We start from the raw sequence: 26716 nt of genomic DNA on the forward strand, positions 1-26716 counted from the left end.
AATGGGAGAGCAAAGTATGACAAAAGAAAATTATAGGCCAATTTTCATTTATGAACAGTTACAAAAATCCTAAATAAAATATTAGCAACCCAAATTGAATATACTAAATTTGACCAGCTGATCCTAAAATTCATGTGGAAGAGAAAAAGGGCCAGGAATAATGGACAATATTTTGAAGAAGAACAAGTTTGGGAGCACTTGCCTTACCAGAGACCCAAATTTATTAAAAAGCTACATCGATTAAGAGTATGGTATAGGCAGAGGGACAGAAAAACAGATCAATGGAACAGAGAGAACACCAAAAGAAAACTTGTTATATCACAGTCATGGTAATACAGATCAGTAGAGAAAAGCTGAGCGGACTACACAATAAACAAGGTTGAGAAAAGCCACATGGGAAAAAGTGAAATTAGATCTCTATCCCAAAACGAATTTCAATAGATAAAATGAAAAGTATAATAAAAATGTGGCTTTTACTTTTTCCTGTAAATAGCAATATATTCAGAATAGAATGATTTAACCAAAGGGCATTAAATATTCTTGGAGAAAACAGTTTGATTTTTGACGAATACCAGAATAAATGTTCCAGCTAGTTGGAATTAAGGTTACAAGGTTATATATGTATAACACAATAAGGTATACACACACACACACACGATATACCAAAACACAACTTTTAACGTATATACAACTATTATAGTTCTTAGAGATAAGTTATCTTGGGGAAAAAGGTATTTTATTCAAAAGACAGTCCCCATTTACTAACACAAATATGCTTATTTTAGTCATATCATTTCTCATAACTCTAATAAATAGCCAAACTGAAAACATAGGAAGGAAAAAAAAATCACACAGATAATCACGATCTCCTTTGTGGTGTGCTTCCTTCTTGCCATTACAACCTCCACCCTGGCAACTAAAAATCAGAACTGGAACACTACACAAAGTTTCACTCCTTGCTCTTTTCATTTAATTTACAGAACGAGCATTCTAATAAATCATTTATATCTCTGAAAATCTGATCTGAATACCTGCAAAGCAATCCATCATATGCTAGGATTTGCTAATCTCTGTAGCGTCATCTTTCCTGGTTCACTAAGCTGCAGCCAGGATGATCTCTTCCAGTTCTGTGAGGGGAGGTCTTCCAGACCTCAGGGCCTTTAAACATGCCATTTCTTTTTGTCTGGTACACTGTCCCCTTCCTTTCCTTAATATGCCCACCCAAAAATAAAAATAAGAAATCACTCTCAAAAGATTTCAATACAAACTTTTTCCTTCATATCACTTATAACAAACTGTAAATATACATTTATTGGTACAATTTCTGAGTATCTATCTCTGAGCAAGTACCATGCCTATTTTCTTCATTGCTTTATCTCTAGTATTCAGTACAGTGCCTGCCCCATATAAATGAAATACACAATTAAAAAAATTTTTTCTTGTCTAAACCTATTCTTGTCTAATAAACCTTCCTTAAGCATGTTGACTTGTAATTTTTCTTTAATTCTGCTAATTGTATAACAAAATTAAAATTTTAATGGTTGGGATAGTTAAAATTCTTGCATTATCTCTAAAAAACAATAATATATAGCTAGCTATCCTCCAAAAAGAGGGCATATGAATTTTAAAAAATTTTATCATCACACTCTAAGATTCTTTTTAGCTTAAAAATTATGTGATTCTAATCCCATTTCATTAACCTGGTAACACTATTATTCTCATTACCATGGACATGTAATACAATTATAGCATTCATAAATGAAACATTAAATAGTTGTAGCTAAACAAAAACAGTATACTTGGTGGAGACATGTTAACTGGCTTTAAAATGCTTTCTTAAATAAAATGTAATATTAAATAGGAAGCAAGCTACTATTGCACATCATTAAAATAGTTGTCTATTTAAACACAGGGGTCAGGGCAGTATTCCAATCTTAAACAAACCTGTACATGTGATTGGGGAACTCATGATTGATATAATCCTGAATCCTTGAATTACAGGAATTTTTCAAAACAGCACATCAACTATTAAACAACAGTAATGACGATAACATCATAAGGAGACATTTTAATAGTTTTCTGATATCTCAGAATGTCATATACACCTATAATTGTAGCAGTAAAGTAGTACAGTATATCACATGCCAATTAATACTTTCTTGCCCTACAGAAAAGCGTCTTTGGTTCTCTAAGTCAATGTGTATATCAAATACACAATATACAATGTGTATAAGCCGACTTTCCTTAAATTCTCCCATTTGTACGTTATTTCTTTATACTTGTGTATTACAGGTATCAAGAATGAACAGTCTGTTTGTATCAGGAATGAACAGCCTGTAATTTCTGAGCCACACTGAGATTTAATATTCTGAGATATTAAGACAGCATCTCCTCTGGCCTATTGACTAGCAGTCTAACTACTGTTAAAAAATGTTTAAAAGCTTGTTAGTAAGAATGAAAGAAGATTTAAGAAATAAAGGGATAAAGAGAAAAGAGTTTTTACTGGCCTAAAAATTCAGAAGAAAGCTTCTCAACTCTCATCTCTTTTCCCATGAGAAAACTCCAAACACCGTATGTACTCCTTTAGAAGACTCAACAAAAAAGCATAAGAAGCTCAAAACAGAATATTAAAGGAAGAAAGATAAAGGTAATCACAAATACTTAATCCTGGAACCCTGAACTTTGATTCAGAGAGGCAAGAATTTAGAGTTCCATATTTACCCTCTGATAAAAAAAGTAAAAAAGTGTTTTTGAGTAAATGTTTCCTAAGACGTTTTGGCATACACGCCCCATACATGCCAGTTTTCTGATTTTCTGGAATTCTAAATAATTTTTCCCTTAACAGTTTTGTAAAGTATCAATTTGCCTTTTAAGTTTACACTATTATATGATCTATGAAAAAATGTTTTCCAAGAACTCATCAAGTCACCAAATAAGGAAGACCAGGCAAGCTGTGAAATAGAAGATTTAGAAGAATCCTCTAATAGAAGAATCCACGAGTTTTTAAAAAAGAAGTCTTTTCTGGATACCCCTCAAACACCAGTTTTGATGGGGAATAAAGGAAAACGAATCTGGTTTTCCAAAAGATAAAAATGGCATGGGGGGCTTCCCTGGTGGCGCAGTGGTTGAGAATCTGCCTGCCAATGCAGGGAACACGGGTTCGAGCCCTGGTCTGGGAAGATCCCACATGCCGCGGAGCAACTGGGCCCGTGAGCCACAACTACTGAGCCTGCGCGTCTGGAGCCTGTGCTCCGCAACAAGAGAGGCCGCCATAGTGACAGGCCCGCGCGCCGCGATGAAGAGTGGCCCCCGCTTGCCACAACTGGAGAAAGCCCTCGCACAGAAACGAAGACCCAACACAGCCATAAAAATAAAAATAAATAAATACTTAAAAAAAAAATGGCATGGGGAGACAAAACAGACCAAGGGCTATAGATTTACTTCAAGATCAAGCAGATTTAGTTTTAACTGCCTTAACAATAAAGAAACCTTTAAGACATATTGATGGCCAGAGTTGTCAACATTGTAAGGTTTACTCAAACTCCTTGAAATATGACCTCTTTTTCGCATTACATGCATGCCAATTTCACTGCTGACTGTCAAAAGCCTTTTACTCCTGCTGCTGGCAACGTAATATGAGGCTGTTTCAGAAAACAAACTAGAATAAAACATCAGGGTTTCACTCAAGTTTTACAGTTGCTGTAAGACTTAGTAAGAAATATGATAGGTGTATATTGTGAGCAGCTAACATTTTACATATTTACAATATCTGAAGGCTACTGAAATGGACTTTCACTATGAAAACATGAGTTCCAACCCAAGTTGACAACAAGTTAAGCAAATGCCTACTGGACATCTCCACTCAAATGTTTACCAGCACCTCAAAATCTGTATATTCAAGACTGACCTTACTATCTTTTCAACATCCTGTTCATTCATTTGCTCTCAACTTTGCTGCCCAGAAATGTGGGAGCCTGCCTTCTCACTTTACACATTCAACTGTTAACCAAACCCCATTGTGTAACCTCCTTAACATCAATCTCCTATTCTCCATCCTTACGGCTAAATTACGTTAGTTCAAGTCCCAATTATTTCTTGCACAGACTACTGCTTCATCTCCTACTTTGTCTACATCCAATCAATCTTTTATACCATCACCACAGTGATGTGATTATTCTGTCACTTCTACTTAAAAACCTTCAACTACACATCCACTGTACAAATTCCTTATTAAGATACAACAGGCTCTTCATGTTCTGGTCTCTTCTACCATTGGAGTCTCATTTCTTACCTTGCTCCGCTTTATTCCCTATACAGCTGCAGTATTTCATTGCTTTCACTTTCCTGGAATGTTCCATGAACATATATAGCTTTGCTTATGGTATTCTCTCTGCCTGGTATACGCTTACCAACTGGGAGAAAGAACACCATGTCTTTTTAGATCTGGCTTAAGCATTCACTACTTTAAGAAGCCTTTCCTGGCTCTCCAAAGGAGGACTAACATTTATGTCTCATTATGTTCTATGCATACATGTGTCACATCACCTGTATCACTCTATAGTCCTTGTTGGTATACATTTCTAGTTATTCAGGTCCTTGAGCATTGATGCTGTACCTCACTCGTTACACATTTCCTTATATCTACATACAAGAGCACCACTAGAATACCAACATGCTACTTTCTTACTGTTAGCTGGTGCATTTATTTTCTTACTTCAGCAAAACATTTCTAGGTTGTACTCTATTGACATGACTGAACAGTCACCAAAAACTTATAAACACTTCTATTCATGTTAAGAACAAGATAATTCATCCACTATAATAATTACATTTTTTTTGCTAAAGAAGAGGATGACTATTTGATAATATATTTATTAACCATCACTTCAGTATTTAGAATTGGTTATGCCTGCCTCCAAGAGTCGAACCACAAAAAACAGTTTTCACTGAAGGAAAGCCTTTAAATACAACCTCAAAATAGGCCATCTCAACCATTAATTTAGAATATTTCTGGGTTATTTTCAAAGCTAATGCTATAATTATGAAATACTTTAAGGTTAATAATATTTTAAAATTAGTAGCTGAAGGGAACCAGAATTGCTACTGTATCAAGACTTAGCACCTTGAATAAGTGATGTAATGGCTTAATACCTTCCTCTATATTCTCCCTCCATCTTATCTGTAAAATGACAAATACACAGGGGTTTTAGAAGGTTTGTTTTTGCAAAGTGCTTTAGGGGAGAATACATTTAGGGTACTTTTTTTTTTTTAATTAATTAATTTATTTACTTATGGCTGTGTTGGGTCTTCGTTTCTGTGCGAGGGCTTTCTCTAGTTGCAGCGAGCGGGGGCCACTCTTCATCGCGGTGCGCGGGCCTCTCACTATTGCGGCCTCTCTTGTTGCGGAGCACAGGCTCCAGACGCGCAGGCTCAGTAATCATGGCTCACGGGCCCAGCTGCTCCGCGGCATGTGGGATCTTCCCAGACCAGGGCTCGAACCCATGTCCCCTGCATTGGCAGGCAGATTCTCAACCACTGCGCCACCAGGGAAGCCCTAGGGTACTTTTTAGAAGTCCCTAAAACACTACTTCCTATCAGTAGAATTCTGAATTTCTTTTATGATTTGACTGCTTCCTCTCACTCCCTTGGCGAAGAGAACAAACATATCATAGGCTCATAGCATAAACAGTAAGTAATCTTAGGTAAATTATTTAATATATTCATTTACATTCACACACCTGGGAGAATGAGGATTTAGCTTATTTTTATAGGCACACAGGAAAGCAATTCTATAACCTATGTTCCACCTCTGCGTCCAATCTCTGGTTTTGTGGCAAATTTTTATTATTCTAGAGTAGCACTGTCCAAAATAAATTTCCATGATAATGGAAAGATGTTATACCTGCATGTGCAATATGGCAGTCACGATGTGACTACTGGGCACTTGAAATTTGAGTGAAGAACTTAATTTTTAATTTAAATTAAAATAGCAAAATGCAGCTACTGGTTACCATTTTGGATAGTGCAGTGTAAATGCCACAGTCAACAAAATGCATCAAGTCTGATCTGGTTCCTGTCAAATTGGGCTTGGGTTAGGACCATACTGTGCTAGCCCTCTCCTCACTCAGAAGTCAGGCAATAGATTTGAGGGGACAACCCCCAGGAGTCTGCAAACTTTTTCTGTAGAAGGCCAGATAGTAAATATTTTAGGCTTCGTGGGCTAGTAGGCCAAACGGTCTCTGTTGCAACTCTTGAGCTCTGCCACTGTAACACAGAAGTAGCCATACACAATGAATGTGTAAAGGAGCTCGCATGGTTGTGTTCCATTACAACTTTTATTTATGAATTAAAAAAATCAGAATTTCATGTAATTATCATGTGTCATGGAATATTATTCTCTTTCAGATTTGTTCAACCATTTAAAAATGTAAAAACTGTTCTTAGTTTTTAGGCCACACAAAAACAGGCTGTAGGGCCAAACCACCAGCCTGGTTTGCGAACCTCTGAGATACAAGAAAGGTCAGTGAGCACAGGAAGAGACAGTCAACACTGTTAGTCATCAAGGAAATGCCAACTAAAACCACAGTAAGGTCTCACAAGAATGGCAATACCAAAGGCTGGTGAAGATACGGATTCCTTGCAACTATTCTACAGTGCTGGTGAGAAAGTAAAATGGTACAATCACTTTGGAAAACTGACAGTTTCTTTAAAAAGTTAAACATACCATAGGACCCAGTCATCCTACTCCAAGTACTTAACTCAAGAGAAAAGAAAATCTGTGTCTACACAAAGACTTCCATATGAGTACTCATAGTCCCTTTATTCACAGGGACTAAAAACTGGAAACCCACGCCCCCTTCAAGGGGTGAGTGGATACATAAAGGGTGGTACTTCATACCATGGAATACTACTCAGCAATAAAAAGTAACCAACTACTAATACTATGCAACAGCCTGAGTGAATCTCCAAATCACTGTGTTGAGCAAAACAAGTAAAAAACCAGAGTACATAGTAAGTTCATTACATAAAATTCTAGGATATACAAACTAATTTACAATGACAAAAAGCAGATCAGGATTGTTGGGGGCTGAGGGTTCAGGGAGGGGTAGACTGCAGTTAGGAGGAAATGTTCTGTATTTTGATTGTGGTGAAACAGTCACAGGTATATATTTGTCAAATTGTACACTTTAAATGCATGCTGTTTACTGTACCCATAAAGGTGATTTAAAGAAAGTCTTGATTCCACCGGCATCAGACTTACTCACAGCAATCTCTGTGAATTGATATATTCACTTTTGTAAGTGCTGTTTAAATTTGAGGAGATGGGTAAGGGAGGGATAGATAAGTTAGTCTGAAGTCTCACACTATCACAGCGGATGGGATCTGCAGGGCACATTAATAGTAACCTACATCAAAGAGCTTTGAAGGGACAGGTTTTAGGAATTTTGTGAATTGAAATCTTTCCTGTTCACAACATTCTGATCTCCCTGTTTGGAACATGTATTTTAAGTTAGACTAAAATGTAAGATTCCAAGAACTAGTAAATAATGCTTTATGTTAAAACAAGCTTTCATTTGTAACACCTCTGAGATACTGTCCTTATTTAAAAACAACAACAACAAAACAAAACAACAACAACAACGAACCTGTTGCTCAGATTCAATTTGTTTAAAAACATTTGTTATATGTCTTACGAAGGCTTGATGAAACTTGCTCAACTCTGGAATGACGTTATCAATTCAAAATATTAAGAGGAAAGAAAACAGGGTCCCATTTTCTAGCAAGTTTTATTCATTCTTTTGAATTCTAGACTAGTTTTTGACAAGACCTTACAGCGACTTGTCAGATGGGTCAATGACAAGTTAATGATAAAAAAAGTCACCCACTAACACAAAATAAATAATATTTTAAATAATTTATGGTTATACATTGGGCAAAATTGGGATAGAGTTTTATTTTTTTAACTGAGTACAGATATGTGAAATGCAAACATGGCTTCCCAGATTCTTTTCAGGGCAAATGGTGTTACAGGTTCCTAGAGTCAAATTAAATGTCATGCTTGACTTTAGACAATGTCCTTTTGGAAGAGAGAAATAAAATACTAAAATTCAGGAGTTAGTGGAGGTGACTCAGTTAAAAAAAAAAAAAGAGATATGAGATGATTTGCCAAACTTATGACACAAGCTTTCAAAACTCTGCAAACAATACTAAATACACTTGGAAAAAATCCTTTAGAAAACCCTGCTTTTCCCATTTCTGACCTTAAATACACCCCATTTAATCATAAAATTGACTCAAATTTTAGGGCATATGTCTAGCATAGCTCTCAATTCTTTCTAAGACTACACACTTCAAATATCATAATTTCTTATCATACAAAATAGAAATGAGATCAGCTTTTGTGACCAACATACATTCATACACTTAAAACTTCTAAAAGGCCACCACAGCTGTAGGATCACAACTTCCTGATGTAGTACAAGGGATATTCTATTAATCTAATTGTTTTCCAAGGTATTTATAGGAAAGCATTTTGACCGCTTTTCACCTAACTAGTTCCTCTCTAAGAGAGGCTTAAACCCAGGGACTTTTAAGTGAGAATCATTTTTCAGTCTACAAGCAACAACATCTGACTAATAATGTTAATTTCTTGGCCCACAGAAAATGTCCTTCACTACTTACTGTCCAACTTACGAGAGCTCTTTACTTATTATTTATTATTTGGGGTATATCAGAGCTCAATTTGTGAGATGTGCTACAGACTATTAGTACCCCACCCCCCCAGAAAAAACACCCTGAGAGTTAAGAAATTGGGAGGTGGGGTAGAGGAAGGCATATTTAAGATAGAAGAAACAGAAATACTAGTATGAGCATAAATATTTTAGGAAAATTTATGACAATGTACCTATGAATTGAGAACATGGTGGTTTACTTGGGAGAGAATGGTAAGGAATGACAACTGGAAATGCCAGCCACAGTGCTGAAAGTATAAGAGACTTAAGAGATCACCTAATCCAGGTTCAAGGAGACTCAATGAATTGCCCAGTTAAATGGCATAATACAAATAAAGGGGCTTGGGCTTCCCTCGTGGCGCAGTGGTTGAGAATCTGCCTGCCAGTGCAGGGGACACGGGTTCGAGCCCTGGTCTGGGAAGATCCCACATGCCGCGGAGCAACTAAGCCCGTGAGCCACAACTACTGAGCCTGCGCGTCTGGAGCCTGTGCTCCGCAACAAGAGAGGCCACGATAGTGAGAGGCCCTCGCACCGCGATGAAGAATGGCCCCCACTTGCCGCAACTGGAGAAAGCCCTCACACAGAAACGAAGACCCAACACAGCCATAAATAAATAAATAAATAAATAAAATATTTTAAAAAATACTTTAAAAAAAATTATCATTATAAAAAAAATAAAATAAAGGGGCTTAGCATGGTGCTGGCACATAACACATGTTCCATAAATGTTACTGTCACCCTTTCATGTACCCCCAACGAAGGTCCCCCGCCAGTAAGTTGTACAATAACCACCACCACAACTGTCACCTAAATCTTCCAACAGTTGTCCAGTCTTCTGGAGACACTAGGTCCTTTCATCAACCTATTTCAAGGAACATTCCATTACTATATCTCTATGATACCTACCTTATAGACTGGCTGTGAGCATTAAATGACATCATGTAAAATGGCAAGCAGCTAAAAGTCCAATAAATGCTAGCATGAAGTTTCCAATGCTGCCTTCTCTCAAACACATCCTTTCCATTTATGACGGTAGGAGCATGTGTGTATCTGTGTCTTCGTGTGTGTGCACACAAACATGTATGAAGGAGTGAAGAGCCAGGGATGCAAATATCAGATATACTTAAGACCCAATTTTTGACAATTCCCCTCCTTTCCACAAGATTTTGATATGACTCCTGGGTACCAATCTCATTCCACTGAGAATTCCCTGTCACAGTGAGTCACTATAAGTGTGGGGCGTGAACTCAGATGCACTGGAATGGAGGAAAAAGGTGATGGGAGCAACAGTCCCTTCATTCAGAGACATGTTGACAAAAACCAATGTCTCACTACAAATTCACAACTCAACCCAGGCTCGTTATCTCTCCAATTAACATGCAATGCCCCTGAAAATAGGGCATTACATCTTGTACTTTCTTGCATGTGTCTAAGAACAGGCCATCAGATGCTTAATAGTCATTAATTGTTTTTAATCATCCTCAAGAATTCAATATTTAAAAATTCACCCCGCATGTAACTCTCCAGGAATACATAGTGAGACAGAGAACTAGCCTTTCACACAGGTCAAAAGAGAAAGACTTGTAAATCAGTTTCTCAATAAAATGTGGTAAGCATTTCATCTAAAAAGGAATGTATCTTTAAACTCGAGTTCTAAAGTTCATGAATGGCCTGAAACTGTAGGCAAATCTTTGTGTAGGTATACTTTCCCTCCTTAGAGAGCACACAGCTTCCATTACATTCTAAAAAAATAAAAAAACAAACCAACTCCCCCCAAAGCTGAAGGACCACTGCTCTATATAGCTTCTCCCCTGGCTCTGAAGTTCAAGCTCTCATGGACAGGCCTTCCTCAGCTGGACTCCTAAAAGCATACTTAAAAATCAAATGACAGGATAGTACAACAGTTACCCTCAGGCAGAAGGATCTATGGGTAGTTGTTGAGGGGGGGGGCACCAGAGGGACTTCTGAGGCGCTGAAAATATTGTGGATTTGGGTGCTGGTTAGAAGAGAGTTCACTTTGGGCTTTTGTTTTTTTGTTTTTTGGCAGCGCTGTGCGGTTTGTGTTCCTTAGTTCCCTGACCAGGGATCGAACCTGGTCCCTAGGCAGGAAAAGTGTGGAGTCTTAACCACTGGACCACCAGGAATTCCCAAGAGTGTTCACTTTGTGAAAATTCATTAAGCTGAACAGTTATGATTTTTGCACCTGTCCGAAGGTGTATTTCAATAAGAGGTTAAAAAAAAAACAGTAACAAAGATGGGTCACTTATACACAGCAGACATCATTACATAATGTAAAAAAGAAGTCCTTAAAAATGATGTCCTAGGAAGGGTCCATGTGGTGAAGAGCTGAAACCTCCAGACAACAGCCAGTGAGGCACTGTGGCCCCTAGCCCATCTGCCTGCAAGTAACTAACTGATGGTGCCTGCCAGTGAGCATGTGGGCGAGCTTGCAAACAGGTTCTCCATCCTCAGTCAAGCCTGGAGAAGGACTGCAGGCCTGGCTCACAGCTTGAGGGCAAATGAAAGACCCTGAACTAGAACCATCTAGTTAAGCCACTCCCGGATTCCTGACTCAGAATACCTGTGAGATAATATATGTTTGGTGTTAAAAAAAAAAAAAATGATGCAACATCTAAATACTATCTTCCTTATGTGTACTAAAGTGAGCAAAGTGGCCTTGGTAGTTGTACCTACAGAGACATCAGCTTATCGGTTTAAACTGGCAACTTTCCCTTCTCGAAGGGCTGTGGTACAATATTGGTTTCGAAACCCAACCAAGAAAAAAGAAAATACAGCTGGTGGTTATGAATATCAATTTCTGGATCAAATGGAAGTTAATATATCTGTAAGATACAGACCAGGGATCTTCTTAATGCTCCTTTCTCCTACCTCCATCTAAATTAGAGATTCCATTACAGTAATATATTTTGTTTTATTGCATAAGTGTTTGAATGATACTACATGCATATATACAACCCTTAATTTTTCTGAAGGTTTTTCTCACGAGAGGAAGTAACACTAAATCAGAATTATCAAGTACATATAAATATCTTCTTTTAAAATACAGACATATTATTTGTACAAATCCACAGAAGAGGTAGCTGGGGTGAGTGAGGGGACATAGCTATTTCATATCATCCAACACAAACGTAGCATGCTTTGAAATCAATGTATTAAGTTCTTGTGTCCATTTGACTTCTGAAGCCTGCCCAACACAGCATTAGAATTTGACACTTCAGCAGTCTGGCTCCAGTATCTTTCTCAGCCTGGAATCCTTTGCAGTGCCCAGCACAGCAAAGGGCCTTGCACACATTAAACATTATGGTATTAGCTTAACTGAAAGAAAGTTAGAAAAGTAACTGTTTTTTCTTTTTTTCCCATTAAAAATTCTCGAAAGTTGTACAGAATTCTCTTCTCAAAATGAACCACGGGTAGATCCTCTCATGTTTCCTTGCATATTTTTAAAAGCTAAAAAGACAACTATCTTTTGCTCTAATCAGGCTAAACTTTTGCACTCTGTTAAATTTTAACCTGCCAGTTTCAATGATTCTTCTTGACTCCCTAGAGTTACACTGGTGGTCAATATTTAAACAAATATGACTATCTGAGAATCGTATTTTCTGTTACTACACAGTCATAATATAGAGCCCAGTAAATAATACTGTAAGATTGTGGGTAAGGCCCAGCATAACAACATAATAAATCCAACAAAACTCCAGAATTATCCTTCATTTAATATATTTACATATAATTATATATTAAATATACTTAATATACAATTATTATATGCGCTTTCCTTTTCCTCTCAAGAGCCTGAATGTAGCTAGCACTATTAAAGCTAACATCTGATCCTTCTTAATTTTTTCATTACCACTGTACACTAAGCCATCTTCATTTCCTTACAGTAAGTAGTCAGCAAGTGGAAATACTGAATCCTCATTATCTTATCTAACTTTAGATATTAAAAAAAAAAAAGGAAGGAGGAGTGTTAATTTTATGAAGATAAACACAAATGAGTTTGATTTTTTTTTTTTTTTTTACAGTTAATCACTGCCTCTATGGTGGGTGTTAGAGTCATCTAAGACCAAGAATAAGAAACTCATCACAACAAGGAGATTCTTTCTTACAAGTCTCTCTTCTTAAGAGGCTTGATTATGACACCAACAGAGCTAAAAGACACAAATATTACAATTTTCCCATTACTACCATTTTGTGACTTCCATTAAACACTTATCAGAAGAGATGCTCAGGACTCCAGCCTGAGAATCATATGACACTTGCTTAGTGTCAATAGAAAGAAAACAAAACAAAAAAAACTGCTCACCCTGGTGGTTCAGACAAGCACTAGGTACATAATGAGTCAACTATTTAGTATTACACATGAAACTTTCAAATAATCAGTCTTGAACCTGTGATAGGCTCCTTTTTAAACTTCATGTTCCAATAGTGTTTTCAGAAAAATATTCCCCCTCAACGCACTTCAGATTTGTCTTTAATCTTTTCATTTATTTACTCTTTCCACACAGGGGAGAATCTATCTTTTTCTTGGGAAGGTTTTGTGCTACAATAAAGTACCACGTTAAACTTTCCGAGTATCCAATACTAAAAGTAATCTAGTGGTCTAACAAATAAAAGCAATATGCCCCATTCTATTTAAAGAGAAAAAACTCTCGCAAACTTACCCTGTTGTTATAAAGACCACTAATTTAGAGAGTAACATACTACAACTCTCCAAAGTCAAATAAAACAATGGACTGGCATAGTCCTCTTTGTTTTGAAAAATTAATAAATTCTTACTTTGGTAGATTTTTATTTTGGGATGGGTGGGGGAAAAAAATCCCCTTACTAAAAATAAGGCAGACCCTCCTTTGAGACATAATTGCTACTAAGACTGCTTTGACCCATCTTGACTTTCCTCTGGTGAGGAATGACAACCTTTCTGTTCAAAAGGTGGGAGAGATCACATTAAGAGAAACTTCTTTTCAAGAGATAAAACAGATGTATATTCATAAAAGTACACGGACTTCCTCTGCCTTCCAAAGCATCATTCAGAAAGGCTATCTATTCAAACCATGTTCTGGAATGCTCACAGACACTACTTTTTATTCCCCCAATAGATAAGAGCACGGGACCCAAAGTCAAAAGCCTTTGATCCACTTTAGCCTTACCCTAAGCAAATCTCATATCAGTTCTGTGCTTTGGTTTGTTTCTGCAAAATGACAGAAGTAGTTCTTGCCTATCTACTCTTTTAGAATGGAAGAATTAAAAAAAAAACAACAACACATAAAAAATCCTTCACGCTTAGAAATGGCTGCTATAAAACTCAAGGTGCTCACTATTATTATTACTATCACCTTGTACCAAGTTTTACTGCTACTTCTGAATTAGGCCATGATACTGGCTTTGAAACACAAATCCTGTGGTCTTCCATCTGTGGTTACAATTTTTGATATAATTCTGCCCTGATAACTTGTACCTCTAAGATTTACTCTACTGATCCCTGGCCTGAGAATTTATTTAGTCCCTCCTCTCCCAAAGAAATTGGTAGAAGTCACACCATCCACCTCCTTGTAGACATAATGTGAGGAATAAGATCATCCTCTTTACTCGAGGAATGATAACTATACAGTATGCAAAATAAGGCGACACTTGTTATCCTCTTTTCTTTCTACTTCCCACAACACAAAACCTCTGCTAGAAAATAAGAAGGTTTCTGACAACAGATTTGTAACAATAACTGCCATAAAAATATCAGATCTAAGGCACAGAAAGGAAAAACTTTATCGAGTTTGCAAGAAATAACCCTGAGTCCTACAGCTACTATTAGGTTCGGTATGGGCTGTCCCTTCCTAGGGCCTGTGCCGTGTCTCTGAAGAAAAGTGGCCTGGGCCCAAAGCACGCCTGGGGCAGCCCTGGAGCCCGATCAGGACCCTCCAGAGCAACGTCTGCACCCAACGTTGCATCTGTCGTTTCAGACACACCCCCTCCACCCCGTGTTTCAGAGGAGGTGTGGGCACTCAACTCCTTCATTGGGGATAGGGGCACCGGAGGGAGGGCGGGCCCAGGCCTGAGCACCCATTTTGGAGGACGGGGGAGCTCGGCCCTGCAGGCTGTGCGATCAGGAGTCGGGGAGTGTAGGACGCATCCGTGGGAGGAGGGAGGAGGCCGGAGGGGGGTCTCTTGTACTCGGGGGCGTGAAGAGGAAGGCGGCGGGAAAGACTCGGTAGAGCGAGGTTTGTCAGTGCGAGGTATTCTTTTTGTTATCTGTTTAGGGCTGGCGGGTGTGATGGGGAAGTTCCCCTCAGGACAGAGTCGGCAAGGGGTCTCCCTCCCTTCCCCGTCTTGGGGGGCACTGAGGACTTGCGAGAGGCCTCCCTCCAGTGGGAGGACAGTCACTGATAAGCGATGTAGGCTGTGCCAGCTGGGGCGCCGATCCCTGAACCTCCAGCCCAGCGCGAGAGGCGTGGGACGGGGTGGGAGGGGATGGAGGAGGCCCCCGGCCCAGGAGGCGGGAAAGGCCCCAGAGCTCCGGGACGGGCGGCGGCTCCGGAGCCCCGAGTGGCGGCGGCGCGGGCCCGGTGAGCCCCGAGCCGGCCCGAGCCCCTTGGGCTGCGTGCGACCCCACTCCCCACTCTCCGCGGCCGCCCCCTCCCCCGCGGCTCCTCTCACCTGCACATGATCCGCCATTTTGCTCCATTCATGCTCCTCTCCGGCCCCCCTCCCCCCCAGCGCGCACCTCGGCCGGGCCGCCGCCGCCGCCGCCGTCGCCGCTGCGCCTGCGCGCCGGGGGCTCGTCGCGCTGCGCTCGCGGCGTAGCACCGCCCGGCTGCGTAGGCCCGGGCGGCCGGGGCCGCGGTTGGAGAATGCGCAGCGCCGTTGGGACGGCGTAAAAGCGCGGCAACGTCAGCGGGCTGGAGACGCCGGGGGCGGGTGGAGGAAGGAGCGGACCGAGGGGCGAGAGGGGCGGGGGCCGGGGGAACAAAGCTTTGTTTACATGGATTTTAAAGGGGCCGTGCTCGCTCCGGTGGGCGGGCGAGAGCGGCAGCGGGAGTTGGCGCTGCCTTAGCTCATCGGCTTTGCGAGGGCTCCTCGAGGGGCCGGGACCTGTCCCCGCCCAGACCCCTGCACCTGGCGGATTCCTCTCTTCCCGAGTGTCCTCACGACGTGCCCCCGGACGCTCCCCACCGCTCTGCGGCCGCGCCACTGCTGTAACACCACACCCCCAGGGGGGTCTTCCGGTGCGCCCACCGCCCCAAACCCCCGCTTGGGACGCCGGCATTATTCTTTACTTTAGACTGCCGACGGTGGCCGAATTTGTTCGTGTCTTTCTGCTCCAGTGGACAGGGGCCATTGCTCTCTGATCCTGGGTTTTACCAGCAACCCAAATCTCCTTGTTTCCATTTCTATCCTTTTCTCCACGATAAACATTCATGGAAGTAGCCGCCAAAGAGTGGTGATGTTGGAAACGTGCAGAAGGCACGGTTCTGATCTTCCCCAATAGGTTATCTTAACCAGCAGTCTAGGCTGCCTCCTGAGAGGGGTCAGAAGCTGGGGGAGGTGGTGGTGGGGAGTGATAAAGGAGTTTTAGGACCCTTGACTCAGTCTGAGTGGGAAAGCCATCCCTCTGGGTCAGGTCAGGTAAGGCTCTGCCTGCTGAGGCCAATTCCAGCCTTTTCCACTAGGACTGATCCATGTTAGATAATGCCGGATCCCGTTTTCAATTGGATTCCACTCTGGCTTCCAATCATGGCCCCCAGATTAGATTTTAGCTGGATTCTGAGAGTACTGGTTGTCTGAAGTTTGTATTGACTAGGGGCCACCACGTGCGATGGAAATGATTATAGTAGTGAATGACACACACTTTCTGTTGTGGATCGAGAGGACTGGTACTCAGCATTCATTTCAAGCTTCGTCCTCCTCCAAGTGTGTCTTCCTGATTTGCAGAGGTAGGACACCTAAAAACTACATTACCCAGACCTCCTTGTAGCTAGGGTTCTGTATGCAAGTTCAGCTCCGCCAATTAGATTCACTCAGAGAAGACTTTGGAGGCAGAGCTTTTGACTGTTGCTTTTGGCAGGCCTAGCCCCTGAGATGTGGGATTTTTCTGTTTTTGTTTTTCAACAACTTTCCAATGTCCAATCCTTAGCTCCCTGAGGGTAGAGAGCAGGGGTGGTGGGTCAGGTGCTTCCCTGGTATCTTCTTGGAGTGACGATTGCAGTGGCAGTCTTCGAATTCCCTACTTGCCTGATTGGGTAGAAATAACAGCTCCCTGTGGGCCAGGCCCAAATCCACCCCCCACCAAAACCCTCCCCCACACCTGTTTCTCTCCCTCTATCTTCCCTTTCTCAGTAAATGATACCGTCATTCACCCAGTTGCTCAAACTAAAAACCCAGGAGTTGCCTTGATTACTCAGTGTTTCAAGAGTCCCCCCATATCCAATCCACTTGCAAGTCCTGTTGAATCTATATCCGGTACATACCCAAATCTGGCCACTCTTCTTCATCACCACTGCTAGCACCCTGATCCAGGCCACCATCACATTTATCCTGGGCTCTGATAATAGAGTCCTTGCTTTCCCTGCTTCCTGTCTTGCCCCATGATAATCCATTTTCCCTATAGCTGCAGAACATCCTTTTAAAATCATAAATCAGATCATTCACATCCCTGCTTAAAAATCCTCAAGTGGCCTCCCATTACATTTAGAGTACATTCCAAATCTTTGCTATAGCCCAAGAGGCCATGTGATGGGACCATCTCTCCATGTCCCCTCTGGCTCACAATGCTCTGGTCATTCTGCCCTTCCTGCACTTCCTCACATCCAGCTGTTCCTGCCTCAGGGCCTTTGCCCTTGAAGGAACTTCTGCCTGGAATGTTTTTCCCTCAGATCTTTAAGTGGCTGGTTCCCTCTTATCACTGATGTCTTGGTTCAGTTGTTATCTCCTCAGAGAAGCTTTTCTCACCGGCTCTATTGAAAGTTGTCCCCGACCCCTTCACTGTCATACTTACAGCATGATCACTGTCTGTACAAAACTATTTAGTTACATATTTATTCTTTTCATTGTCTGAGTGTTCAACTAGAAAAGAACCACGATGAAAACAGGGATTCTATATATGTCTTGTTTACGCTCTGTCCCTCCTACCTCTGCACAGAGTAGATGCTAAAAAAAAAACAAAACCAAAAAACAAAAACAAAACTTTTGAGTTAATTAAATTCTTCCTGGGCTTCCCTGGTGGCGCAGTGGTTGAGAATCTGCCTGCCAGTGCAGGGGACACGGGTTCGAGCCCTGGTCTGGGAAGATCCCACATGCCGCGGAGCAACTAGGCCCGTGAGCCACAATTACTGAGCCTGCGCGTCTGGAGCCTGTGCTCCGCAACAAGAGAGGCCGCGATAGTGAGAGGCCCGCGCACCGCGATGAAGAGTGGCCCCCACTTGCCGCAACTAGAGAAAGCCCTCGCACAGAAACGAAGACCCAACACAGCCATAAATTAAAAAAAAAAAAAAAAAATCTTCCTATCTCAGTCTCATTCGAGGGTGCATTTGGGGTCTTATGAGAACATAAAGAGTTTGAAGTGTTATGCCAATGTTAAATAACATTATTATTATGTAAATAATGATATACTTAGTGGAGAAAGGGTGAGGACTGGGAATGAAACTCAAAGAGACTGGTCCTTCCTTCCCACGGTCAGGAACCACTGGGGTCGGAGGAGGCAGGGATGAAATCTTTCATGAACCCCGCTCACATTTTTTCTGTGCTCAGTCCTCCATCCTTCTCAGGACCCCACCAGCTCCTTGCCCATTCTATACCTTCTTTCCTGTTATGTGTCCAGAGCTGCCCCTTGGGTAGCTGCACCCCGCCCCCATTCATCCTCGGGGGGGGTTGCCTAATCTCCAGACCTGTCCAAGGAATCAGTCTCTTCTGCTCCTTCCTTTCTTGCCCCCAAAGACGAGCCCAGAAGCCCTTTTGTATTAAAGATTTAGTTGCTAATCACTGGTGAGGATAGTAACAAAAAGTTGCCAAGTTCCTGCCGCTGTGATCTCTTGATCTGCATTGTTCCTAACTCCTGCTGAGAGAAACCTTTGTAAAGGAAAGGATCCTGGTGGTGAATATTGAGGCACAAATGAGGTGGGGGGGTGTCCCTTTCTTTCCAGTAAGAGCCACGAGGAGCCAAGGGGCACCCCACCCCCACCCGGGCCTCAATATAAGCCACTGGGACCCTTTCCTTTTTGCTGCTTTCTCTCCCTATCATTGGTGCCTGGGTAACCTAAGGGCCTCTGGTTCTCTGCCCCTCTGCTGTGTCTTGGAGCTATCTCTTCTGGGTCTCTGCTCACAGGATTTGCCTGTGGCCAGACAGAAGGTTACTGGGGTTAGTACTTCCTCTGTGGGGTTCCCGCAAGTCCTGCTAGGAAAAGTGGGTGTTGCTCTGAGTTCACTCCTGCTGCAGGCAACAGCCACAGGAAGAGAACTTTTCTAACTCCCACGGGCAAAGGATGGCATGCGGGGTGTCTGAAATTCCTGGGGCTCAGGCCTCCAGGTTTAAATAGTTTCCAAGTAATCTGGCAAGCTCGGGTGCCCCCCTGTGGTTCTGAGTGGAATGTGTCCAATCGACCTTGGGGGAAGGTGATCAGAGTGGTGGCGGGGGCATCCTCTGTTGTCTTGCTCCGGTCTGCTCCACCCACCAGCAGCGTCAGCATTTCAGGTCTCACTCCACACCTACTGCATCAGAATCTGCACTTTTAGCAAGATTTGCACATTGAAGTTTGAAAGGCACTGCTCTGGCAGCCCCCAGGATGGCCCTAAGAAAAAAAAAAGAAAAGCCCTTCTTTTCTCACTCCATAAGGAGATGCTGAGTCGACCACAGACCATGCAGCCCCCAGGTAATGTTGCCTCCCCTAAGGGACTAGAGAAATGGAATAGGCCACCCATTTCTGTACTCCTAACCACTTCCCAAGGAGCTTTTCCCACACCGACATCCTTGGTTCCCCCTTGGTCTCTGGATTCACCTGTTCAAATCCAGGCAGCTGGGCTGAGTGCCGTGAGCTTTACGTGACTCAGTCCTCTCCTCCCAGAGCTCATAACATTCACCTTTTAGAGCTGTTTTGGTAAAGCACATGGCATGTACAGCAGAAGGTGTGAGCGGTGTACTGTTCTGCTCTCCTTCCTAAGGCAACCGAACCCCTGTGGTAGAGGACATGGCTCAGTTACATAAGCACCCATTACGGGGTTACCCCAAGAGTGCTTGTCTAATTCTCTGGTTCCCCCAACATTTCTGCACGGTGCCTCCTTCAGATTGCTTCTCTAAACCATCTGGCTCTAAGTTAAATATTCTTTGGGGAGCTTAGATTTCCCCAAAGCAATGCATCTTCTTGCATGGAGTCTGGATTCCACTTAGGGGTCAGCAATAAAAAGAGTGTTGAATTAAAGATCAGGTGCCCCGGTACTTCCTTCTCTGCCCCTGTGACCTCAGGAGAGTTGCAAACAGGTGTGTTCATACCTGCCCTTCCTTCTTTCAGGGTTAGATAGGGTGCCTGGAGACAGTGTGTGTCCAGAAACTTTGGTAACTATGAAGCACTTTTGATAATTCTAAAGCTTTTTTTTTTTTTTTTAATATAAGAATTGCTACTGTAACTTAAAAAGATAACCTCCAGATGGAACTCCAGTGTCTTTATAACGCTCTCAAAGGCTGGAAAGAAGGTGAACTCGAACAGTTGAGATGTGCTCGGGGAACATAGCATGTTTCAGTGTGGGAGTGTTCATGTTTCTAGAAGCTCAAGGAGGTGGTGTGTGTGTCATTGTGGGGGACAGGACACAGACTGAAACTGTTGCCGTGGAGTGTGTGAAAGTGGTGAGGCTAATGTGTCCAGTGTGTGTGAGTGTGGCTCAGCTCCTACTGAGTTGAGAGCTCTGGGTTCAGGTTTGGTGGCCTTGAACCCATGCCTCAGACCTTCCTGAGCCTCAGTCACCTCATTTTTAAATGACAGACTTGGGCTGATTGATTTCTAAGTTCTCTCCTAGCTCCGTCATGCTAAGCATCTACCTTGAGCATGGGGGGCCTTTGGCTACTGGTTTTACTGTCGAATTTCATTTCTGGGTCTCTGTACCTGAGTTGCTGCTCACCAAAGCGCTGGAGTTTGGCTTTTTGGAAATTCTCTCTTACTCACTGAAAATGCAGGAGGCTTGAGCGTGAAACTCACTCATCAAAAAGAAAACACACACACACATACACACAGAGCAAGAAACCACAGGGCTTATCAGCCTGTCGTCATCGAGCAGACGAGAATAGTGCAGAACTCTAGGCAGAGAGGAAATGAACTTGTGAGAAGGGGGAACATAGGGCAGAGAGGAGAGAAAGAGGGCGGGAGTGGAAGCAGAGAGCTGAAGCTCAGGGGCCCAGGATGGTGGGAAGATGGAGGACGTGGCGGTGAAACAGGGCTTCCTGTACCTTCAGCAGCAGCAGACTTTTGGGAAGGTAGGAAGAGCACAGCTGGGCTGGGGCTGGGCCAAGGGGCTGGGGGGCTGCTAGAGACTTCCCCGGGGAGGAGAGGAGGCCCCGGAATGTTCCAAAACCCTTATGGGACAGTGGAGACTGCCATCTACCACACTGGGCCCAGAGTACAAGCTTGGGAGGGCTCTTTCCTTAGCAGCTGCTTGCCTCTGCGAGCTGGCTCCAAACGGTGCTCTTTGCTGACAGCCGTTGCCCCGGGAGGAGGGGGAAAAAGAGGGCTCTGACTCTGCTTTTCTTGCCTTTCTTGTTCTGTGCTGAGGTCTTCTCACCGGGACACCTTGGGAGGGAATGGAAGGCACAGTGGAGGGGATATTTCAGGGTTGCCGTGGAGGTTCCTTCCTCCTCTCCTGCCCCAGTGGGGTAAGTTTGGCTGCTATTGAACTTGAACTGGGGTCTCTGGGAGCCAGGGCCCCATTGTGTCCAAACTCCTTTTCCTTCTTTGGCCTCCTTGAATGAGGACGTCTTCCTTCCCTCAGCGGACACACCCCGGGGTTCCTCTCTCTGTCTCTCTCATGGCCTAACTTGTCAGAGGCTGAGGCGGGAAGGTTCAGGAGGGTCAGCTGAGGTTCCGGGGGACGGGACCTTCTGTGGGGCCTCACACAGAATGAGAAGCATGCTTCCCAGTCTGGGCCCTTGGGCTGCGCTCCTCACCCCTCTGGGCTCCGGGACTCACAGGTTTTCTGCCTCTTGACTTGGATCCCCTGGGTTGGGCCTCCACGGGGCTCACTCCCGTGCCTTTTTTGCCTTTGGCTTCCTCTCTGCTGTCACTGTAGGCCTCTTATTGGGTTGCTTGCGGTGCATCTCCATTGCTTTCTAACTCCTAGGGCCTCTGTTAGGCTCTCTGCCTCCTTGGGTCTCCCCCGATCTTCACCTCTGTCTCCCCCGGGTCTTCGTCTCCCCACTGGTCACCATCTCTCCATCTCCCCACCCGCCACGCATCTGGGGGCAGAAATGGCGCCGGTTCGGGGCGGCGCTGTACGGAGGGTCGGGCTGCGCCCTGGCCCGGCTGGAGCTCCAGGAGGGCCCGGAGAAGCCTCGCCGGGGAGAGGCGCCCCGGAGGGTGATCCGCCTCAGTGACTGCCTGCGGGTGGCTGAGGCCGGAGGGGAGGTCAGCAGCCCCCGGGATACCAGCACCTTCTTCCTGGAGACTACGGAGCGCCTGTACCTGCTGGCGGCCCCCACTGCAGAGCGGGGTGACTGGATACAGGCCATCTGCCTCCTGGCCTTCCCCGTGAGTCGCCCAGGGCTGTAGAAAGGGCAATGGGGCACTGGATGCTTGCCGTGGGCAGGTGTCGTGAGAGCCAAGGTCAGGATGCTGGAGGTGGTTCCTTGGTGGGGGTGAGGGATCCCAGTTCAGAATAAAGACAGGGCAGTAGGCTGAGTGTGTTTTGAAAGAAAGCTTGGGGTGGCCAGCGGTGGGGCTTGGGATTGGCGACGGTGGTGAGTCTTGGGCCTTCTCCCCAGGGCCAGAGGAAGGAGCTGGAGGGGAAGGGCGGCCGGCCCCGCATGGAGGAGAATGAATTGTACAGCAGTGCGACCACAGGTGAGGGGCCTGCCTCTGCTCCCTGGGAGCTCTCTCCAGGGCGTGGTGGGGAGGAGGTGAGGGCTGGCCGGCTGCCGGCTCAGTCTTCCTGCCTTGTGGTTGCCCCCGGCCCCCCCCGCCAGCCCCCTTATCAGTCTCTCCACATCGCTTCCGGAACAGCCCAAGGTCGGGGAGGCTGGCCTGCCTTAAATGTCAGCCCTGCACCCTTGGCCCACTCCCTCTTGTCCAGGCCCTGCTGGTGGGAAAGGGCCCGGCTGAGGGGTCCGGGTGAAGGTGGGGCTCTTGAACTCTCCCTTGTTGGCACCCGAGCAATTGTCTGTGAAAAGAATGGTTTTCTTTCTGTGGATGTGAGCTGTCCTGCGGCAAGGGAGCTCTTTGCTGACCAGGCAAGGCCCCTCCTGCTATCCGTCTAGCCCTTGGGGTGGGCGCGTCGGGAGAGCAGGTGGACACGGGGTGGAGGGCACATCCAGGCTCCACCCCTCGGAGGGCACCTGATGGCAGGGGCAGGGGCTGGGTAGGCTGAGAGCTGGGAGGGCAGGGTCAGCTGCATCTGCAGCTGCAACAGTCGGGATTGGGGAGGCACCTGGGTTGGGGCGAGAGATGAGATGCAGGAGAGAAGGCTGTGGCTCTGGTGAGAGGGGCAGGAAGGATGTGGGTACGGGGTCGGGGTGCGTGTGGCTAGGGCGTGATGCCTCCTGAGGGAGGGGGTGGAGGTTCCCGGCATTTTAGGGAGTCTGACCTGGTGCAGGGCGGCTCAGCCTTCAGGATGCAGGCTGCAGGGTCATGGGCCGTGGATGATACTTTTTCTGGAGGCCCGGCGTGCTATGTAGAGCAGGGCAGAGTTGAGACAGTTTGGCTGCTTCCCAAGAACTGCCTCCTTCGCTCCCCTCTCCTCCCCAGGGGCCCCCCGCAAGGAGTTTGCTGTGACCATGAGACCCACAGAAGCCAGTGAGAGGTGCCGGCTCTGGGGCTCCTACACCCTCCGGGCCGGGGAGAGTGCCCTGGAGCTGTGGGGCGGCCCTGAGTCGGGCACGCAGCTGTGTGAATGGCCCTACAGGTTCCTGCGGCGCTTTGGGCGGGACAAGGTGAGCGGGGTGGGGGTGGGGGGGCTGCCGCGGGCAGGTGAGAGGAAGGATGAGTGTCAGGGAGAGGGCGAAGGGGCCCTCAAAGGAAGAGGGAATGGAGGAGGAAGAAACGACGAGATGAAGGCCGGCAGAAGAGAAACAGCGCGGCCCAGGGGCTGGGGGAGAGAACCACGGCAGGGAGAAATGGTGGTCGAGGTGGGGGAGAAGGAAAGGAGAGGAAGAGGTGGGGAGAGGTGGGAGGGTGGCGAGTGGCTGGCGTGGTGGAGGATGAACTCTACATCAAGCTTCATACTCGGATGGATGGGAGGAAGAAGGAGAAAAGATGAGAGAGGGCTTTGCCTGTAAGCAAACGCATGGAGGGAGGGAGGGGAAGCAGCTTGGGGAGAGGTTGGAGGTGACAGGTTTGTGGTTGGGAGCTGGGTCCAGGAGCAGCAAGCAGCCCCGCCCAGCGGCCTGCCAGTCATCGGCTTTCTTCTCCACCCAGGTAACCTTTTCCTTTGAGGCAGGCCGGCGCTGCATCTCAGGGGAGGGCAACTTTGAGTTTGAAACCCGGCAAGGCAATGAGATCTTCCTGGCCTTGGAAGAGGCCATCTCTGCCCAGAAGAACGCCTCCCCTCCTGGGCCCCCAACCCAGCCAGCCCCCGTCCCGGCGGTGCTGCCCCGGCCGGAGAGCCCCTACTCCCGACCCCACGACTCACTCCCACCACTGTCGCCCACCGTCCGGGTCCCCGCCCCCCGGCAGCAGCGGGGCCCGGAGGGGGAGTACGCCGTGCCCTTCGATGCGGTGGCACGGCACCTGGGGAAGACCTTGAGGGGCATCCTGGCCGTCCCTCCCCAGGCCCTGGCCGACCCTCTGTATGACAGCATTGAGGAGCACCCGCCCTCCCGACACGACCACATATACGATGAGCCCGAGGGGGTGGCCGCCCTGTCCCTGTATGACAGCCCGCAGGAGCTCCGGGGTGAGGCCTGGAGGAGGCAAGCCGCAGCTGACAGGGACCCCAGCGGTCTCCAGCATGTCTACCCAGCGGGACAGGACTTTGCTGCCTCTGGCTGGCCACAGGGGACCGAGTATGACAATGTCATGGTACTTAAGAAAGGCCCAAAGTGATGGAGGGTGGAGGAGATGCGGACTCCATCAACCACCAGCGCTGAAGTGGTCCTGTGCATGCTGGGCCGGGCTTAGAGGCTGGTGAGAAGGAGCCGGGGGCCAGGTGGGCCTCCCCTTCTAGCTTCTGCTGGCGACTCCTCCTGGCCACTGCATCCCAGGAACCTCCCTCCGCTCCTTCCAGAACCCTAGGCTTGGCCGCCTTAGTCTGGTCTGAGGAGTTGTCCCTCCCAGGGCCAGCTGGGTGAGTCACCATCCCAAAGCAGGAAGAGTGCCCTGAAGAGACCCACACTTCTCCTACCCCTTTTCCACTTCCTCTTCCCCCCCGCCCCCCACCGGCCTAAATGGAACCTCCAGATTTAGGGCAGAGGACAAAAGGATGTCAGCAAGTCGCCCTGGTTCCTTGGCTTGTGCAGGCCACCTGCCTGCTGGTGTCCCCTTCCGGGGACAGCCGTGGCTCCGGGCAGCCTGGAGGATGGCTGTAGCTTCCTGCAGGTTTTGGACTTCTCTGTGGCATTAAACGTTTCTGAAATATTTCTGTGCGGCATGAGTGTACGAGGCGGGGATGGGACAGGCACAGCCCTGCTGGGGGTGAATGCTTCGACCAGCCACCACTGACACCTCCTGTCCCAGCAGCAAGGTCCTCTCTGGGCCTAAGCTCCATCCCAAGCGTCATCTATTCACAGAGGTAGAAGTCTGTGCAAGTCAGGGCGCCCCGGGAAAGATCTTCAAGCATCTCTAACCCTTTGCTAGGGTAGGGTCAACACCAGAAAAATAGCGGGGAATCTGTGTGTGTGTGTGTGTGTGTGTGTGTGTGTGTGAGTAAACCTGGACTGGAAGATAGGCAAGAGTTGAGCCTCTTCAGCGTTAGAAATGGGACTACTCCCACTCAATCCCTTGCCTTCCTGAGACTTGCCCTCTTCGTCTGTAAACTGAGGGGGTTCCTCCATGTAGGCACTGAGAACACTTCCTGTGCTGAACTTCCCCCTTGGCCCTTGTATCCCATTTCCCCACAGGCAGGCTCTGTGCTGTCTCCTCTCATCAAAACCAGCTTGCATGGAAAGGGATGTCAGTGCGTTTCTGCTACCAGCCGACTCAGCCAATATTATGGGGCACTGCTTGAAAGGCCTGCCCTGGCCTCACGATGCTTACAGTCCAGAGCGGGCTGAGATGAGGGCACACATGTCTATCACAAAAGGTGGACATTAGTGCCACAAGATGTGAATCAAGGCCCTGGGGATCAAGGGAGATGATAGCTGTTTGTTGGGGGACCAAGAAAGTTTTCATATCGAAGGTGGCATTTAAGGTGGACCTTCAAGGGTGGGAAGGAATGTGAAAAGAGCATCCCAGGTAGAAGAACGTGAATGGAGGTGTAGAGGGAGGTATGTATACACTCAGGAAAGAGTTCTACACTAAGAATGGAGGGGACACGGGACAATCTAGTTGGGAAGGCAGATCCTAACCATGTTGTGGAGGAATTTGTACCTAATTAAAGGGGAAGGAGGAATGACAAGTCTTTTTTTTTTAACTTTTATTATGGAAAATTTCAAACATACGCAAAAGCAGGAGTAGTGTAATAAATCCCCATGAATCCATCAATTAGCTTCAAGAATTATCAACACATGGCCAATCTTATTGACAAGGCTTTTGAGCAGGGCGTCCCGTAAGAGCTGTGTGTTAGGTCAATAACCCCGACAGCCCTTGGAAAATGGTCTGGGGGCAGAGTGAGCTAAATTGGGAGG

At 45.9% G+C, this 26716-nt stretch overlaps 2 protein-coding genes across 4 annotated transcripts in view; one reads left to right on the forward strand and one right to left on the reverse strand.

Moving 5' to 3' along the window:
* The window catches only part of XPO7 (exportin 7), an 87150-nt gene extending 71516 nt beyond the window's left edge, over positions 1-15634 (reverse strand). Inside the window, exon 1 of the mRNA XM_082403045.1 lies at positions 15403-15634. Coding sequence (XP_082259171.1) covers positions 15403-15420 — 18 coding nt within the window. The 5' untranslated portion in view covers positions 15421-15634. The remainder of the gene's footprint in view (positions 1-15402) is intronic.
* On the forward strand, positions 14960-25508 carry DOK2 (docking protein 2). 3 transcript variants are annotated; one of them, XM_082401721.1, is made up of 5 exons: positions 15739-21202; positions 22188-22469; positions 22703-22781; positions 23682-23866; positions 24351-25508. In XM_082401721.1, exons 1-5 carry the CDS (start codon positions 21140-21142, stop codon positions 24975-24977), a joined length of 1236 nt encoding a protein of 411 aa, XP_082257847.1. In that variant the 5' UTR covers positions 15739-21139; the 3' UTR covers positions 24978-25508. The 3 variants fall into 3 exon arrangements, with proteins under 3 accessions (XP_082257849.1, XP_082257847.1, XP_082257848.1); XM_082401723.1 differs by lacking the exons at positions 15739-21202; positions 22188-22469 and adding an exon at positions 14960-14981; XM_082401722.1 differs by lacking the exon at positions 22188-22469.
* The last annotated feature ends 1208 nt before the right edge of the window (positions 25509-26716 follow it).

Source organism: Balaenoptera borealis (genome assembly GCF_965194805.1).
Source record: "Balaenoptera borealis genome assembly, chromosome: 8".
Classification (NCBI taxonomy): domain Eukaryota; kingdom Metazoa; phylum Chordata; class Mammalia; order Artiodactyla; family Balaenopteridae; genus Balaenoptera; species Balaenoptera borealis.

What these genes read in the sequence shown, in the direction of transcription:
- DOK2 (XM_082401721.1), top strand. Translation starts at nt 21,140, where the DNA reads ATGGAGGACGTGGCGGTGAAACAGGGCTTCCTGTACCTTCAGCAGCAG. An exon ending in TCTGCCTCCTGGCCTTCCCC is followed by an intron (nt 22,470 to 22,702) that starts GTGAGTCGCCCA and finishes CCTTCTCCCCAG; the next exon opens with GGCCAGAGGAAGGAGCTGGA. An exon ending in GGCGCTTTGGGCGGGACAAG is followed by an intron (nt 23,867 to 24,350) that starts GTGAGCGGGGTG and finishes TTCTCCACCCAG; the next exon opens with GTAACCTTTTCCTTTGAGGC.